General features: G+C 39.0%; 1 protein-coding gene and 1 pseudogene across 1 annotated transcript; both read right to left on the bottom strand.

Moving 5' to 3' along the window:
• Positions 1–286: 286 nt before the first annotated feature.
• LOC121432505 lies at positions 287–1105 on the bottom strand (annotated as a pseudogene).
• A 9587-nt stretch (positions 1106–10692) lies between these two features.
• On the bottom strand, positions 10693–11684 carry LOC121432429 (protein SET-like). The gene has a single exon (XM_041630395.1). The coding sequence runs from the start codon at positions 11682–11684 to the stop codon at positions 10815–10817; it is 870 nt and encodes a 289-aa protein (XP_041486329.1). The 3' UTR covers positions 10693–10814.
• Positions 11685–18795: the final 7111 nt, after the last annotated feature.

Here is an 18795-nt window from a genome sequence, read left to right as displayed (position 1 = left end):
TATCTAAGTCAGTGGCTCTCGACTAGGAAGCAATAGGGCCCCTATTGCTAGTGAGCTAGGAAAGAGGTTGGAAGGGATGTCTGGGGTTCTGAGGAATACCACAGTGATCAACAAGGTAGGCCAGGGATGCTAAATGCCTAGTGAAAAACTGCCTTGCCTAATACCAGCGGAACCCTGGCAATCTCTCCGGGAAGCTTGAGCAACTGCAGTCCAGAGCCTTGAAACCAGAAAGCTTCTCAAGATCTGAAGTCCAGTGGTCACCTTGAACCTAGTCTTCTGCTGCGGGTGAGCTGTGGCTAGTTTATGGTGAGCACGTCACTCTGGATCTCATGACTTAGCTGAGTCTGTAAGTCTCTCAGCTTCTTCTTTAACCCAGAGAGGGCTGAGAGGACAATGGTTTCAGGGCGCAGTGAGCCACAGGACTCCACATTGTAGTAAAACCTCTCTGGCTTGCCATTGGGGTCATAGGGAGCCTGAGACTCATCCTCATCAAGCTCGGAGTACTCGCTCTTTGGCCATTCCTCGGGTTTGGGATACACCGTGTGCCTAAGTGCGTTGTCTGGGTCATATTCAAAAGTCACCCCTGCAGTAGGGTTCCACTTGGCATGTTCCTTGCCAAAGCCCTTCTTGGCATAGGCTCGAAGTCTCAGCTCCTGGCCCTTCCTCAGCTTGACAATAAGGATGTCATCCTGCTCCACATAGTCATTGGGGTCATTATCCCGGTTCCGGGATGTCACCGGAATAACCCGAGGGCTGTTGGAGATGAGATCCCGAGAGTTAACGTGGCGAGTTTGGTCTTCATTGCACCTCACGTCAAGAGTGAATTCCACGGAGCACTCAGGGCAGAACTCTTCTCACGTGCAGTCCCGGGAGTACTGCAGTTTGTCCACAATGTCATCACTAGTGAGGGGGATCAATCCAATGAAGGACTGAGGAATTGGCATCAATCTGAACCCAATCGATGGCTATTATGGGCACCTCGGCGATGAAGACCCTCCGAATGGAATTGGCCACCGCCAGGTCCGTGTTCTCGATAATGAACTTGACGTTCTCTTCGGTGAGTTCCGTGATCCGCACGGTGGGCTGGTTGGCGTACTGCATCGCGACCTGCTGCATCGCGACCTGCTGCCAGCCTCCCGCGCTGGTCCCGCGCGGCGCCTGCGCGGTCACCAGCAATTTGTCGGCCAGCTTATGTTTTCTTTATTGTCTCTATTTTGGTTTTCATGTTTTGAATAGCTTCTTTCATATGTTTAATTTCTTTTTATTGGTTTTCTTTAAGGGATTTGCTAATGTCTTTCAATTTTTTTGATTGTCTTTTCCTCTATTTCTTTGAGGTAATTTCTCATTTCCTCTTTAAGAGTTTCAAACATTCTCCTGAAGTTATATTTTAGGTCATTTTTTTCTGCTTCACCTATATTTGGTTGTTCAAGTCTTGTGGTTGTAGGGTCTTTAGGTTTTACTGGTGTTGTGTTGCTCTTTGTAGTATTGCATGTGTTCTTACCTTTTCTACTCATCTTTTCCTCTAATAGGTGTGTTTGTGGCTGTCAGTGATTCTGTTTAATTTTCTAGGTGCCAGTGAATCCAAGGCTAAGATGGTTGTTCCTCGTGGTACAGTTAGTGCCACAGTTCTAGTTACCCCTTTGGTCACTCCATGTTCCTGGAGGTCGCTCAGCACTCTCAGGCTTTGCTCCACTCCCTTGAAGTTTGCTGTCTCAGACCTGCTCTAGCCCAGGTTGTCAGCTTTGACCTGTTTCTGTAAATCCTGGTTTGGATCACTCCTGCAGAGGTCCCTGGCTTGGAGTTGGTCCTTCAAAAGTCTCTGGCTCTGGTCTCCTCCCTTGACATTCCCAGGCTTGGGTGCACCTAGACCCACAGAGGACCTGGCTCAGGATTACTCCTTCAGAGGTCCCAGACTCACGTCCAGACCCACAGAGGTTTCTGGTTCCTACCTATTCCCTTTGATGTACCAGATCAATTCCCAGACACACAGAGGTCCTACCTCAAGCCTATTCCCTCTGAGGTCCCAGACTCATGCCTGGCCCTGCAGAGATCTCTGGTTCCTGCCTACTCCCTCGGAGCTCCCAGGTTCATTACCAGACCCACAGGGAACCTGGCTCAGTCTGTTTGCCTCAGAAGTCCTAGGCTCATGCCCAGACCCACAGGGTTTCTGGCTTAGGTCTACTCCCTTGAAGGTCCCAGATTCATGTCTGGACCCTCAGCAGTTTCTGGCTCTTGCTCACTCACTCACTGATTGCTCCCCTGTATCTGTTCCTGTGGAGTTCCCTGTCTCAGGTGTGCTCTGGCCCAGGTCGCTGGCTCAATCCCGGTCCACCAATGTCCCTGAAGTGGATCTGCTCCTGCTGCCATGGAACTTGTTTCCTCAGGCCTTCTGCATGGTTCTTATATCTTTATAGCCTTCTCCTTTAGATTAGGTAAATTTTCTTCCATGATTCTGTTGAAAATATTTTTTTGGGAGCTGAAATTCTTTGATTCTTATTATTCTTAATGTTGGGCTTCTTGTAGTGCCCCATATATCCTGGAATTTTTTTCGTGTCAGTAATTATTTTATATTTAAAATTTTTTGACTGATGTATCTGTTTCTTGTATAATGTCTCCAAAGCCTGAGATTCTCTATTTCATATTTTTTTTTTGGTGATGTTTGTGTCTGTAGTTCTGTTTACTTATCTAGATTTTCTGGATTCAGAATTATCTCAATTTGTGTTTTCTTTATTGTTTTTATTTCCATCTTCAGGTTTTGCACAGTTTTATTAATTTCTTTCAATTGTTTGTTTGTTTTCTTGACTTTCTTTAAGGGATTTACTCATTTACTCCATTTTTGTCTTTCCCTTGATTACTTTAAGAGATTTATTCACTTCCTATTTAAGCACCACTATCATTTTCATGAAGTTGGTTTAATGGTCATTTTCATGTGCTTCAATTGTGTTGGAATATTCAGTGCCTGCTGTAGTCAGATAATGGTGACATATTACCCCGGCTATTGTGGATTATGTTCTTATGTTGGCATCTAGGCATCTGGATTTGGAGTCAATATTTGGAGTGCTGATTTCTGAATGTGTCTTTGTTGGACACATGTTTTGTTCCTTGTTTTCTGTTTTCTTTCTGGCCTGGATGGCTCACAGTTGAGCAGAGGCTCTGCCTGAGTTGAAGAATGGTCTTCTGGTAGGCATGGCATTTGTTTGGATATGAGATATCTGCTGGATTTCAGGTTTGGTGTTCTGTTAGGTATGTCCTTTGGTTGGGTAAGGGGTATCTGCCCATGGGAACCAAGAGAGTTAGAAACTCAACTCTTAAAACATAGTCTTCCCAAAAGTCAAGTTTTTTTTTCATTAATCCCTTTGGGGATTAATGAAGTTTCTCCTTTGCACCTTGTTAGAATCAATTTCTTCCAAAAGCGTGAAATGATAAGAATCTCATTTTTTAAGTGGGTATAATGGTGCACACCTTTAATCCCAGCACTTGGGAGGCAGAGGTAGGCAGATAGATCTCTGTGAGTTTGAGGCCAGCCTGGTCTACAGAGTTACAGAACAGCCAGGGCTGCTACATAGAGAAACCCTGTCTCAAAACACCAAAAAAAAAAAAAAAAAAAAAAGAGAACCTTATTTTGTTTCACAAAGATGCATTGGTTGTTCTTGAAAAGGCCTTCATTGGCCTCATCATGTGTATGTATATAGGTAGAGAATTTTTAGCCAAAATCTTGAGAACAGCACCATATAGACTTCTGAAGCTCCATCTCTGCCATTTCCCCATTTCCCACATCCAGTTGCAGAAACTTCAGCTTCACCACCAATTCCACTTTATTGTTGCTTCTTAACGTCTGGAATACAGCTGTGATCTTCTAATTCCCATTTGCCTTGCTTTATAGTTTTGAAAATTTTCCAGACAGTAGTTCAAGGAAATCATAGGCTTTACTTTCTACATTTTTTGTTTCCTAGGAATCAAGGTTGAGTGCTTCCCTTTGAGCAAACATTTTTAAATGTTGCCCTGTTTATTTTTCTTTATATTTATAGTCATTTACAACAGGATGGACAGTCTACTATGAGCTTCTTTTTGTATTTGAAACCAGTTTTCTCACTTGATAACTTTACTTGAATGTTTCAAAGGCATTTCAAATACAACTTGTCTGAGAGAAAACTGGCCTTTCATATCTGAATTGGTTCCATTTATAAAAATCAGTTACTTAGAGATACTTTGACACCTCTCTCATCTTGAGCATCATGAAATTCCTCAGTAGCCTTGAATTTGCACATCACTCTATCTCCATCAGTCACTTTTTAGGGAAATTTATCAAGCTGAAATGGCATCCCAAACAATGTACTTAACTTTTGCCTTCTCCACCAATCTTTCTTCTCAGTAAAGCAATACATTTTCTGTCAAAAAGTAAACCTGTCCATGTTTTCCATTCTTTTATTACCTTGTTAAGTTTTTCCAAGTGACATCCCAGTGGCTGCAACATGTGGATAAAACTCCACAACTGATGTGGGAGTAATTTCTTATTAATAAAGAAACTGCCTAGACCATTTGATAGGCCAACCCTTAGGTAGGCGGAGTAAACAGAACGGAATGCTGGGAGAAAGAAGCTGAGTCAGGGAGTCGCCATGATTCTCCCACTCCAGACAGACGCAGGTTAAGATCTTTCCTGGTAAGCCAGCTCTTGGGCTACAAAGATTAATAGAAATGGGTTAGATCAATATGTAAGAGCTAGCCAATAAGAAACTGAAACTAATGGGTCAGGCAGTGTTTAAAAGAATACAGTTTCCGTGTAATTATTTCGGGTAAAGCTAGCCCTGCGGGTGGCCAGGTGCTGGGGATGCAGCCTGCTGCTCTTACTACAACACACAACGTGGCCTGTAATCTCTGTCCATCTCATCCCATGCAGCAGTTAGCTGTGTTGATGATCCTACATCTTAGTCTCTTCACCAGATTCTTTGCTTATACTAATCATTATTTTAGGAATGATCTTTTATCTATTTACTTTCTCTTGCCTTTTAGGATTCAGTCCAGTGTTCTCTTCTTTCGAGAAACATCCTTCAAGCTCTTTGACTGAGCCATATCACTCAGTTCATGTGTTCAAATGCACACCAGGTTAGGTTTCACATGTATGTGATTTATTTTGATTGATCTCTTTATCCTAGTACTATAGTAAGTATCACAAAATTACTTTGATGAGAATTGTATTGCCCATATTAACAAATGTCTGAAAGGGAAGTGATAAATTAATATTGGTAGAATAATCAAATTTATAGTTCAAAATCAGGAATATGGTGTTTATAGGTCCCTCACTGTTCACAGCTGTTATTATTGCTCATAAGTGTTACAAGAATTATACACAAAATTTGTGTTAATAATATGAATTTAATATCTATAACAATGTCAAAATGATCACAATATCAGTTTCTAATGGAATTTCTACTTTAATGTAAATTCTACTTATGGCTAGTTCTAGAAAATATTTATTTAAAGTTTCCTTGCTGTTGCCTCATTCCAAATATTTAAGTTCTAAAGGGACATGAAGAAGGGCTAAGAGCATATAAATGTTATAACTATCTGAAATGAATAAATTTTTATTCACTATCGGACCCTGTGGTACTTATTAATTTATACTAGTTGGTTGTATATTATACTCTGCTTTATGAGTATCACCTCATTTAATTATCATAACAATATTAACAAGAAGTTAATTTTTATATGAAGAAAACAAGGCATAGATGAATTAACTAATGATCTATTCTGGTTCAATTGAAATGTCTTCCTAGGTTCACATTGTGTATACTAGGTTCTGAGTTTCATGTATTGTTTTGAAGACAGTGGAGCCTTCAAGGTGGTATGGCTGGATTGCAGAAGTGTATTAGCAGACCCATTAGCAGACCCACCAGGTGTTATGCCCAGCACTGGGCTTAGCCACCCTTCTCTGTTTTGTGGTCTGTTACAATGTGAATATGACACTGTCTCCTCCTCCTGGCACCAGGGATGGAGTCATTCCTGCAGCTCTTTCTCCCCTGTCATAATGAGCTGAAATCTCTTTTACTGCCCGAACCAAGACAAACTGTCTTCTACTAAGTTGTTTCTGTTAGGCATTTGGTCACAGTGATGCTAAACTAATGTATGCTCTGATACTCAAGAATGGAATCAAGGTTCAAACTCTAGGTCTTTGACTTCAGAGTCTTTAGTATTTGCTGAGACTTCTTTGTATAGCTTCCAGGGTCTTTGTAGAAATGTGAAAGCCACAACAAAGCAACACTAAAACATCTGTATCTTGAGATAATAGAGTTTTATTACGCTTCATCTACTCAGACTTCAAGAATCTGCATGAATATTTATGTGAAAATGGAGACAACTCTGGTGATAACATTCTATGAAATGTTTCTTTTTCTTCAAACCTTTTCTGAAAAATGCTAATTCTGAAATATTAGTAGGGATTGGGAAATGTCCAAAATATAAGGATCTCAATGTGACTCATTAGAACGGATGAGAACAGCCAGAAAATTAGTTAAATATACTCAAATTAGCAAATGGTCTCTTAGGACTGAAATTAAAAATTCCTTTTAAGCAGAATTTGGGTTTTTGTATATTTGGCATGGTGTCAACTGTGTGAAATAATTCAGAGGTCTCATCTCTGCAGTGGCCTCAAAATGGATTCCCTCTAATGGAAGATAAAAGATAAAAGGCAGAAATTGAGCTAGCATCTGCCTGTTTCACAAAGTTACCAGGTTGCCAGATGATACCTAATTGGGAGCTCAGAACGTGATGGTGGGCAGCCTAATCAGGAAATGTTTATTTATTCTGAGTCGCTGGAGATGGAGGACATGATAACAATTAACAGTATTCAGGAGACAATGAAGAATGAATTTGACAGCAGAAAGAAAAACAGGTGCAAACCCCAAACCTACAGACCAGACATTTAACTGAACACAGCACTGTGTTATCCTTGAGAAATTTAGAAATCACTTGCACAAGAAGTTATGAAAATGAAAAGTAGCCCTGAGTGCTTCTGTGGAAAGGGTTTCTTTGTACTGGTTCTTTAATCAATATATTCTAATGCCTTGGCTCAACAATGAATCGTATCTTGTCATAACTCCAGGAAGAGTGGTGAGGAAGTTGTGGTGAGAACTTGAAATTGTGTTCTGGAATTTGGAACTGCAGGTTTTTTTTCTTTTCTAGGACTTTTGTGAATCTCTTTGTATACTTCATTAGAGCCAGAGGAGAAATTCCAGGTATCTTATAGAATTGCACTCTCTAGTTCCTCAAATTCAGGGGTAGATTCCATGACAGATTAACCCTGCATAAGACCAATGTGAATAAAGTTTACTACAGAATATTTTCTGAATTTATACTTGTGGATAGAATGACCATGCTGGCAAATATAGAATGACTTGTTAATATGGATAGCTTTAATATGAAACACAATAGATAGACCACAAGTTTCTAAAATTTAAATTTGACTGGATATCCTGAGTTTCATGTGAAAACTGTCTGGAGGGAGATCAGGCAGTGGGAGTAGATAGAGAAAGGGGTGAGGGTGACCCTGTAGGAACAAGGAAACAGTTTCATTTCAAGGTGGCTCAGGAAACAGAATTCCACATCCTTCCATTGACCAGCCATTGGGTACAGAAGGTATGTAGATGGGAAAGAATCAAGGCCTTGAGGAAGGTGGTGTTGCTCAGCTAACATTAATTTAATGAGAAGGTTGGCATCTGGATAGTGTCACAAAGGAACTTATCAGAAAACCAGAGAAAGGTTTTGAAGGGACCATGTCGGTAGTATATTAGGGAATTTATTTTAGTTACCACCATTAAAGCAAGTATCCCATGTTAGCTCTTAAATGCATGACATCAACTGTATGTGATGGCTTGCATGACAAAAACAACCTCAGTGATGGTATCTGAATGGCATCTTTGTCATTTTTTTCTGAAGGGTCTGGTTAAATATCATCTCCTCATATAAAGTCCCTGCTCTCAGTTTTTATGAGTTTTTATCTTTATTTTTCCTTCCCAAACCACATGGCCTCCTAATGTTAGACTAGACTCCTACCACTTCTCTGACAAGTCACCAACACTGCACAGAGTCTTGCTTCTTAGCGACTGTGGATACTTATTCCTTTCTCCCTTCTGATAGGAGTGAGGAGTCCCTCTTGGTAGGAAAATCCTCCTGTGTTTTTAATTACATCCTGGCTTCTATCCTCTAGAAACTTAAATCCATTTGTTTTTTTCCCCTCTATCTCCTGAAGTTTTAAACTATTCTTTTTGGACAATAAGAATACAGCTTTCATAAACTAAACACACAGTGTTTTGACCCTCAGCATTCCTTGTTGTCAATCTTTTTTCTTCTTCCATTTATTAAGTAACTCACACATTTATTATTCTTTCTCCTTTATTCTCTTTATAGGTTTAATGTCAGTCTATCTAAATGGCTTTAGCCATGCTCACCTACACAGAGTGTGAATGATTACTAGTTTCTTTTAGCCCCAAATATGTCTACCAGAGAAACATAGTCTACCAGAAAGACAGAAGCATAGTCTACCAGAGAGACATAGTTTACCACAAAGTGTGTTTAAGACATATTGACCTCCCCAGTGTGAGTAGATGTGTTGGCACAGATCTATTTCAGAATAAGAAGCAATGACTTTACTGATTTGATTTTGGATTTGTGCTAGTTATTTTTACATGTAATCCATTAATATTAATAAATATTATTGTATAGTTATTGAATTTAAGTCTAAGCCCAAATCCATTTTGACAATATATTTTTACGTACACATCTATGTAATGAAAATAAATTTATTCTTTCCTTCATAAATTTCAAGGAATAAGTCTATGATGTGGGAGTGTCATATATCAATCTGTCGATTTCATTGGTTAATTAATAAAGAAACTGCTTGGCCTGATAGGTTAGAACATAGGTGGGTGGAGTAAACAGAACAGAATGCTGGGAAGAAGGGAAGTTAGGCAGCCGCCATGCCTCTCCTCTCTAGCCAGACGCGATGAAGCTCCAGCCCAAGATGGACATACACCAGAATCTTCCTGGTAAGACATCACCTCGTGGTGCTACACAAATTATTAGATATAGGTTAAGCAAGATATGAGAGTTAGCCAAGAAGAGGCTAGAGCTAATGGGCCAGGCAGTGTTTAAAACAATACAGTTTCCGTGTTCTTATTTCAGGGAATAAGCTAGCCAGGCGGCCGGGAGCTGGTTGGCAGGAATGCAGCCCATCACTCCTTCTACAAGTCTAGGATTCCAGGTGAGGAGTTATGTAATCTGTTAGGAGAATACTTCAAAATATATTCCAAATATATTCCAAAGAGCTTTGGGGGGAGTTTTTAAAAATACAAATTTATCCTTTCCTACTTTTAGAAATTCTGTTTCAGTAAATCGAATAATAATGATGACATTTACATTTAAATATCATTTCCTAGGAGTCTCTATTGTAAGAGATAGGTATTATTGGACAGAAGCAGACATTTGTGGTTTCTTTTGGGGACATAAGTTGTTGCTGGTGAAATGTAGTTTAATGGTGGATTCTGAAATTACACTCTGTGTGTAGAAACAAAACTGAAGCATGAAAAAGTAACATGTAGAAAATTCTCCTGAAATAAAGAGTTATCAGCCTTGTTAATTTTAATGTTCTGAAGAGTTGAGTGGATGGTGGGGATGGAGTACAATGAATATTATTACAGACACACAGGAAAGTGATCAGAACAAACTCTCCATTATATTTTTAAATCTGTTCTCCAAAAGAAGAGATCATTGTTTTTAAAATTTTTATTTAGTTTGGAACAACTGATTCTAGGAGAACAAATGGCCACTTAAGGCTTACATACTGATGCTTGCAGGAATCTGCTCCAATCACTGTGCTCAGTAACCACTGTGGTTAAGAGCAGGACTTCCATCTGACTACCATTCTAAATCTTTTTTTTTTTTTGTGTACACATTGGTTTTATTGTAACAAAGCAACTTGTACACTTCAACATTTAAAATGAGCATCTTTTCCTTCCAGTGAAAACCAAAAAACTAAAAATAAAAAAAAAATAAAAATAAAGTTACAACAGAGAATGTGAACTCCAAATAAACCCCTACAGGTTCTGCTGATTCTCCCATTGAGTGGTAGGGCTCGAGTCATTGTTAGGAGAGAATTTTATTTTAAAAGTGTCATCTTAAACTGCAAGGATGTCTGTTAAACATCACAATTAAACATGCCAAAGGAGAAGCCATGTTGTCACAATGCCCACTTACCCCCCCAGACACCTCAAACCCACCCTTGCTGACCTTCTAACCCCCCCTTTTTTTCTTTTTTTTTTCCTTTTTATTAAACAAGAGAAAGTAGACAGATACATGTTGGTAAATGCTAACTGTCTGTATTCACATAGACACAGTGTAATCTCTGAGCCCAATATACAGAGAAAGGAAAAAAAAGCTAGAATTCTATGCACTACTACACAGGGGCCTAGCACCCTCCAGCCTCCAGCAGAGCCAAAGGGGCTGGAGGGCTTTTCTTTTTTCCCACAGAGCATGGTGGTGGTGGTGGTGTTGAATCCACAGTTCTAGACAAGAAAAGATAAAAATTAATGTAGAACAGAGTAGTGGAGATTCTTTCTTTTCCCATTGTATTTTGCTCAAGACATTTCCCCAAAAATAAGTTGAGAACCATGGTATTGAGAAGCGAGACCTCAGAAACAGGGCGACGGAGCACAAGAGGGATTGGGGACGGGAGGGAAATGACTGCAACTTGCTCCCAGGGACTGGAGAAATTTAATAAAAAGAAAATAAAAAAGAGAGTCGGAATCCATCAGTCTTCTCTGCTAGTCATCCTCGCCTTCATCCTCCTCTCCTTCTTCCCCTTCATCATCATCTTCATCTTCATCTTCTTCACCTTCATCTCCTTCTTCATCAATATCTTCCAAGCCTTCTTCTTCTTCATCATCATCGTCATCATCTTCTGCCTCTCCCTCTTCATCGTCCATATCAGGAACCAAATAGTACTGCAAGGGGTTTGGCCAAATGTCATCTTTGATGACTTCTCCTAACTCATCTGCACCTGCATCAGAGTGGTCAGTAAACCAGGTAAAGAAGCTCTCTGGCTCTTCGTGTTGTCTCTTCCTGCTGGCCTTATTCTGTGTTTGACTCGAGCGTTTTGTCAAATCCTTTCCAGATTTCCATTTGATTTCAGTGGACTTTGAGGATGGGTCACCACTCTCATTCAGATGAAATTCTTTGGAGAGAACTTTATTTTCGAAGTAGGGATTTTCATCAAAATAAAAATCTATTCTGTAACCTGATTTAATGTCTTCAAATTCTGTTACTTCAACTCTGGTTAAATAATGCAGAGCCTCTTCGTCTTCCTCCCCAAGCAGTGCAGACACTTGTGGATGGTTGACAAATGTGGTTACCCAAAAATTTGGGATTTTAGCGATCAATTCTGACCTCTTCTGGAAAAACGGTTGGCGGAGTTTATTATATTTTTGTTCTACTTTTAGTATTTCCTCACTTGCTTGTTCATTAAGTCTGTCTATTTCATTTTGTACTTCGTCAATGTGTTCAATTGCTTCTTGCTGTTCTTTTTCTCCCTTCGGCAGGCCGGGAGAGGCAGACTTGTCCTCCAGTTTCGGGGACGGAGCCGATTTGGGTTTCTTGGACTGAGGCAGAAGAGCAGATTGCCGTTTCGGGGCCATGACACGAGGGAAGTGGCTAGAGGCCAGAGGCCAGCTGCAGAGAGGAGGAAGAAACTCGCAGGAACTCCATTCTAAATCTTTTATAAAGTCAGTTACTTAAGGGCATTTTAGAGAACAAGTTAATGGGAAGTCTTGCCATACTATATTATATGTAGCAATAATGCTCTACAAGATGATTATATCAGAGAGAAATTAAAAAAAATAAAGTGAGCCAACTTAGAGAATAGGATAGTCAATTAAGGTATGACTTTTACATGTGTAGGTTACCAGCCATGAAATATTCCACAGCTAAGGAGTATTAGATTTGACCTATATTTCAGTCAAAAAATTAATTGACAAAAATTTCAAAATTATATATATATATATATATATATATATATATATATATATTCTGGTGAGTGTTTTGGATTTAATTGATTCATTTTATTAAATTAAGCTTTTGATAGCATGTCTTATGTTGCATATTCTTAAGTTATCAGAAGAGGATATATATGTTTTATCTATCTAGCTGATGTGACCTAGTTTTTATTGTTTTTATTGTGGTATACATTTTTCATCACTCCCATTCCTTCCCCCCTCTCTCTTTCAACAATCTCCCATGACTCCCACACTTCCAATTTACTCAGGAGATCTTGTCTTTTTCTCCTTCCTATTTTGATCCATGTATCTTTCTCTTAGGGTTATTATTTGTTGTCTAGTTTCTCTGGGGTTGTGGATTTTAGGCTGATTTTTCTTTGTTTTATGTCTAAAAGCCACTTATAAGTGAATGCATATTAGATTTGTCTTTTTAGGTCTGGGTTACCTTACTAAATATGGCTTTGTCTAGATCCATCCATCCATTTGCCTTCAATTTCAAGATGTCATTATTTTTTACTGCTGAGTAGTAATCCATTATGTTAATGTACCACATTTTCTTAATTAATTTTTCATTTGAGGGGCATCTAGGTTTTTTCCAGGTTCTGGCTATTACAAATAATGCTGCTATTTGAACACATGTCCTTGTGGTACTATAAGACTGGTTTTGGATACTAGCTGCTCAAGATGGTTCCAACTTGGTTAGCTGAAATGGTTCATCTTCTTACATCATTCTGACTAGAACTCCAAATAAGCCCTTCAGAAAAACCCTATCAACTACTCAGAGACTATTTGCAATTATACCAGATAGTAATCTTGAAACTTAACCATCATTTTAGTTTTACAAGAGCCCATAGAAAGAACATTGCCTTCATGACAGCTGGAAGTATTTCTAGAAGATGACATCCCTTCTTCCAACAAAGTTTGTCCTCCAGATTAGGGAAATCAATTAGTGGTTTATTATAACTGATATAGGGTCAGGGGTTGGTGAGGAAATTTTGGAGGTTCAGGGATTGGTATTGGAGGTCCTTCTGTTTATGGGCTGCTTTTATTGATTGATGAATAAAGAAACTGCCTTGGCCTATACCAGGTAGAACTTAGCTAGGTGGGGAAAACTAAACTAAATGCTGGGAGAAAGAAGACAGAGTCAGAGAGAAGCCATGTAGTTCAACGATAGATAGACACTGGAACTTTACCCAGTAAGCCTCAGCCTCATGGCAATATACAGATTAATGGAGATGGGTTAATTTAAGATATGAGTTAGCCAGAAATATACTTAATTTATTGGCCAAACAATATTGCAAATAATATGGTTTCTGTGTAATTATTTCAGGGCTGAGCAAACAAGAACTAACAAGCAGCCTCCTACAACAAATTGGTGCCCAACGTGGGGCTCAAACCTAAGACCCTGAGATTGAGTCTCATGCTTTACCGACTGAGTAGTTGGAACAAACAAGTGGCCTCCTACAACAAATTGGTACACCAACATGGTTGACTATATCCATGTAAAACCCAAGAAAGCTTAAAAAGTAATTCTAGACACAAAAGAACAGAGTTAAGCATGGCTATTTGGTAGCTATCATTTCTCTGGCTGCAGGTGGCATGTTGCAGCTCCTTTAAGAGAGGTTTTCCTGATTCAACAGGGCAGATAAAGCTTCATGGTTTTAAAATGGCAGCGTTTTGGGCTATGCTTCCAGCATGAACTCTGGTTCTTTCAGGAGGCTGAGTATTTAGATGGGGTTTGTGGGCAGTGTGGTGCAAGTTAATTGGTGGCAGCATGGGCCAACTGGTTACCAGAGTTGAGGTGGTGAGCATGGCTCCCACCTGGCAGTCTCAGAAGTAGTGAACAGACTTCTGCTATGTTGGACTGAGAAGAAGCCAAAGGTAAAGCAACTCTTTTACTAGTCAAGCCATTTAACAATTAAAGAAGCAGTCCTGGTCAGAAAAGTATTAAAGATGGACAATAAAGACAGATTCAGATGAAAAATACCTCTAAATGGGTCACAGTGTTGGAAAAATGCATGAAGGCTTGGGAGAGAGGAGAAAAAGATATAAAGAGTTGGAAAAGAAGTAAATAATTTAAAAAAACAAAGTCTTTAAAGAGACAGAGTACAGACAGTCATAGATTAATAAAGAAAAATAATCCACATAAAGATGAAAAATTCACAGAGAGTCTGTATTATGTATATTATTGTATTTTCTTTGAATTTTTTGACTGCAGAGAGATATTTGATTCAGTGGGCTGTTAAGATAACCAACATAAGAGTATCTTCATTTTAAAATTTGAGTCTAAGGATTTGTTACTTTGGAAAAGAGGTCCTGCATTTGTTTCCACAGAAAATGGGGACCTGTAGATTTCTTCCCGATTAATGTGGTTTTATGGACCCAGACCTCCTGAAAGGTATTGTAATATGAGCGTCAGGGCTGCGTCCCCAGCACCCTGGCCACCTGGCTAGCTTATGCCCCAAAATAACAGCACACAAACTGTATTCTTTTAAACACTGCTTGGCCCATTTCTATCTAGCCTCTTCTAGGCTAACTCTCGCACCTGGACTAGCCCATTTCTAATAATCTGCTGTAGCCCACGAGGTGGCTTACCAGGGAGATTCTAGCCTACGTCCATCCTGGGTCAGAGCTTCATCGCATGTGCCTCAGAGAGCAGAGCTATCGCATCTCTCCAGGAGAGGGGAGCATGGCGTCTCTGAGCTCACTTCCTCTTCCTCCCAGCATTCTGTTCTGTTTACTCCTCCCACCTATGTTTTAACCTATGGGGCCAAGCAGTTTCTTTATTGCTTAACCAATGAAATCAACAGATTGATATATGACACTCCCACATCAGAAAGGTCACAACGAACACTCCCAAACTTACTTCACCCAATAAACAGCAGGAAGCAGTTTGGAGAGAACTATGCCTAATCCCCAAATATTGTTTGTTTACATTTAAAGAAGAAAATCCTATAGAGATGGATACTTTGCATCTTGCTTTATTGATACAAATTTAAGTTTAATTTTATTATATGTATATTTCTGCTCTTGATTAATTTATTGTGTTTCTGCAGCTCATTTAAAAATAATTAAGAGATTTGAGTTAATAGATAATCATCTATAATAACCAAGCTTGTAGTCATATTAGTTAGGTTTTCTAGATATATAGAGATTTATTTCAGTTAGGTAGGTATTTTTCAAATCTTTCAGAGACCTTCAGAATATGGCATTTAAAATGTTTTAAGAACTTAGGACTTTTCATGCCAGTGAGACACATCTGCTCCTGGAAGTGTTAATAACTTCAAAAGGAAAATGGGCGCTGAAGGGGCTCATAATGAAGTTTGTTAGCCATTTGAGCAAAGAAACTACTCTTTCCTGTACTGCTTGATGTTATGCTGTATGAACTGGACATGCAGGAACCATAGAGAAATGACTGCTGAACTTGCCTAAAGGTGAGAAAATCCTTTGAGGTTCCTGCTTTACGAACGATTCTGCTAGACATTCTGTAGGACACAGAAGAAAGTGATTGACAAACTGCCAATATAGGCAGAACTGTCTTTGAAATTTCCTGCTTCATGGAAAAGTCTGTCAGATATTGTGGGCCTGAGGCTGAAGACGGATGCTCCAACAGTACAGAATAACCTTAGGTGAATGTCTCTGTCATTTCTAGAGTTTTGGAAGCTGTTTACAAAGTACTTCTTGTTTACTTAGGTAATAGTATAATCTTTCTCGGGTCTTTGATGGAGTTGAAGAATGGATAGTTTTAATCTTCCTTATTATAATAAAAGATAAAGTATTGTAACTGTAATATTGCTTAATACCTATTTTGTTATATGTAATTTTATGATGTTAAAGTTAAAACCTTTCTTTTTTATTTAAACAGAAATGGTATAGGAGGTCCTTCTATGTGTTCCTTCTATTGATTAATGAGTAAAGAAACTGTTTTGTCCTATAGCAGCCAGAACTTAGCTAGGCAGGGAAAACTAAACTGAATGCTGGGAGAAAAAATGAAGTTAGAGGGAAGCCATGTATCCCTACTGGAGAAAGAAGCTGGAACATTTCCTGGCAAGCCACAGCCTCATGGCAATACACAGGTTAATAGCGATAGATTAATTTAAGATATGAGTTAGCCAGAAATATGCTTGAGCTATTGGCCAAGCAATATTGTAAATAATATGGTTTCTGTGTGATTATTTCAGGGCTGAGCAGCAGGTAACAAACATGCTATATTTGTATTATATTATTTTATTATTATATTATAATTATATTATAATTATATATTATATTATATTATAATTATATTATATTATATTATTTCTATAATACAGAAATCTCTCTTTAAAAAAAGGAAATTGAATGAGCTAATAGGTAGATTGGTGTGAGCTTAGTATCTTGGTATAGATTCTTGTATACTGATAAAATTTCAAACTATATTTGTTATAAGAATATTCTCCTATTTCTTTTTTAGAACTCGTTTTTAAATGTCTTATTCCTTAGCTAGAATCGCAAGAGCTATATTGAATAGATAAGGAGAGAATGGAAAACCTTGTCTTGTTTGCAATTTCAGTGGGATCACTTCTTTTAATTTGATGTTGGCTGTTGGCTTGCTGAATATTGGCTTTATTATGTTTAGGAATGTTCCTTTTTTTCCTCTGCTCTCTTCAAGGTCTTTGTCAGGAAGGGATGCTATATTTTATTGAAGGTTTTTTTTTTTTAGCATCTTATGTGGTTTTTATTTTTCAGTTTGTTTATATGGTGGATTACATTGACAGACTTTTCACATATTGAACCATCTCTGCATTGCTGGGATGAAGCTGACTTGATCATGGTGGATGATATTTCTTAAGTGATTTTAGATTAGATTTGCCTGTATTTTATTGAGTATTTTTGCATCAATGTTCATGAGTGAGATTGGTCTGTAATTATCTTTCTTAGTAATGTCTTTGTGTGGTTTGGGTATCAGAGTAATCATAGTCTCTTAAAAAAGACTTTGGCAATGCTCCTTCTGTTTCCATTGTATGAAACAATTTGAGTAGAACTAGTAGTAGTCCTTCTTGAAAATCTTGGAGATTTCTATGCCCAAACCTTCTTGTCCTGGTTCTTTTTTTCTTTTGCTTTGGAGACTTTTGATGACTTTCTATTTCTTTAGTGGTTATTGGTCTTTTTAATTGGATTATCTGGTCGCCAGTTGTCTCTGTCAGTTGTTGCACGTTTTGGAAGTTGCTTGATTTCACTTCCTGCTTACTCAAGTAATATTATTTTTCTTCTTAGATCTTACATGAGGTTGGACACTAAATAGTTGTAGTTACTTTTCTTTCATCACTTGGCCAAGTTATTTATTATATAAGACTTAAGCTGGTTAGAATAGGGTATTTGTTCCTATTGTATATAATTTTGTATTAGGCTTAGAACTCTCTTATTTAAACAAAAGGGGGAGGTGCTGTAGGAAGATTTGCAGCTTGTAATTACCTGCCTACTGGGACGTATACTATATACGTGGATGCATAACCTATATCCGCCCCTTTTCTACTTCACCTTGCTCTCAGCTTTTCTAGCCAGCCAGCAGGAAGTTTTTCTGATGCTGGGCTATACCCCACCCCACCCCAAACCTGCCTTTTCACCTGTGAGCTCTGTGGAACCCTGCAACACAGCTTGCTCCAATACTGAGGGAACTTAACAGAGGGCAAAACAAAAAAAAAATTCCCAAGTACTCAGACAGCCACAGCAAGAATTGGACCAAGATACTACCGGCCTCAGTTGAAGGAAGAGATTAGTAGGCTCCAATGCAAGAATTCCTCCAACATCTTAAAAAACAACATGGTAACACCAGAACCCAGCAAACACAACAGGAAGACTTGATCATCCTAACCCACGAGAAGTAGAAAAAAGTAACTTTAAAAATAATTTTATGAAAATGATGGAGACCTTTAAAGAGGAAGTGAAAAACTTCCTTAAAGAAATTGGGATCTTAGGGGTGGGGTGGGATGCAGGTAAGGGGAGATGGGGAGAGAAAAGTGAGAAGGGAAGGATAGGGGGAACTTGGGAAAACAGAATGATTGGGATAAAGGAAGTTGGATAGGGGAGCACGGAAGCACATATCTTAGTTAAGGGAGCCACCTTAGGGTTGGCAAGAGACTTGAACCTAGAGTGGCTCCCAGGTGTCCAGGGAGATGTCCCCAGCTAGTTCCTTGGGCAGCTGAGAATAGGGAACCTGAAATGACCCTATCCTATAGCCATACTGATGAATATCTTACGTATCACCATAGAATCTTCATCTGGCGATGGATGGAGATAGAGACAGAGACCCACACTGGAGCACCAGACTGAGCTCCCAAGGTCCCAATGAGGAGCAGAAGGAGGGAGAAGATGAGCAAGGAAGTCAGGACCGTGAGGGGTGCTCCCACCCACTGGGACAATGGGGCTGATCTATTGGGAGCTCATCAAGGCCAGCTGGACTGTGACAGAAAAAGCATGGGATAAAACTGGACTCTCTGAACATGGCGAACAATGAGGGCTGCTGAGAAGCCAAGGACAATGGCACGGGGCTTTGATCCTACTTCGTGTTCTGGCTTTGTGGGAGCACATCTCATAATTACTTGATGAGCTTTTTAATTTAAGGTATGTCTTTAAGCCCTAATATTTTTAAATTTATAGCAGACCACACAGTGTAATATATTGATGAATTTATTTCAGAAGAGAGGAATTAAATTATCTTAATAGATGTTTTCCTGGGTCTTTACTAATGATATCTATAAATAGGTAATGCTAAACA

Source organism: Microtus oregoni, unplaced genomic scaffold (genome assembly GCF_018167655.1).
Source record: "Microtus oregoni isolate MIOR12 unplaced genomic scaffold, Mior012 000034F_ref0000314, whole genome shotgun sequence".
Classification (NCBI taxonomy): domain Eukaryota; kingdom Metazoa; phylum Chordata; class Mammalia; order Rodentia; family Cricetidae; genus Microtus; species Microtus oregoni.
The sequence above is the reverse complement of the archived record's forward strand: the minus strand, read 5'-3'. Positions and strand labels throughout refer to the sequence as shown.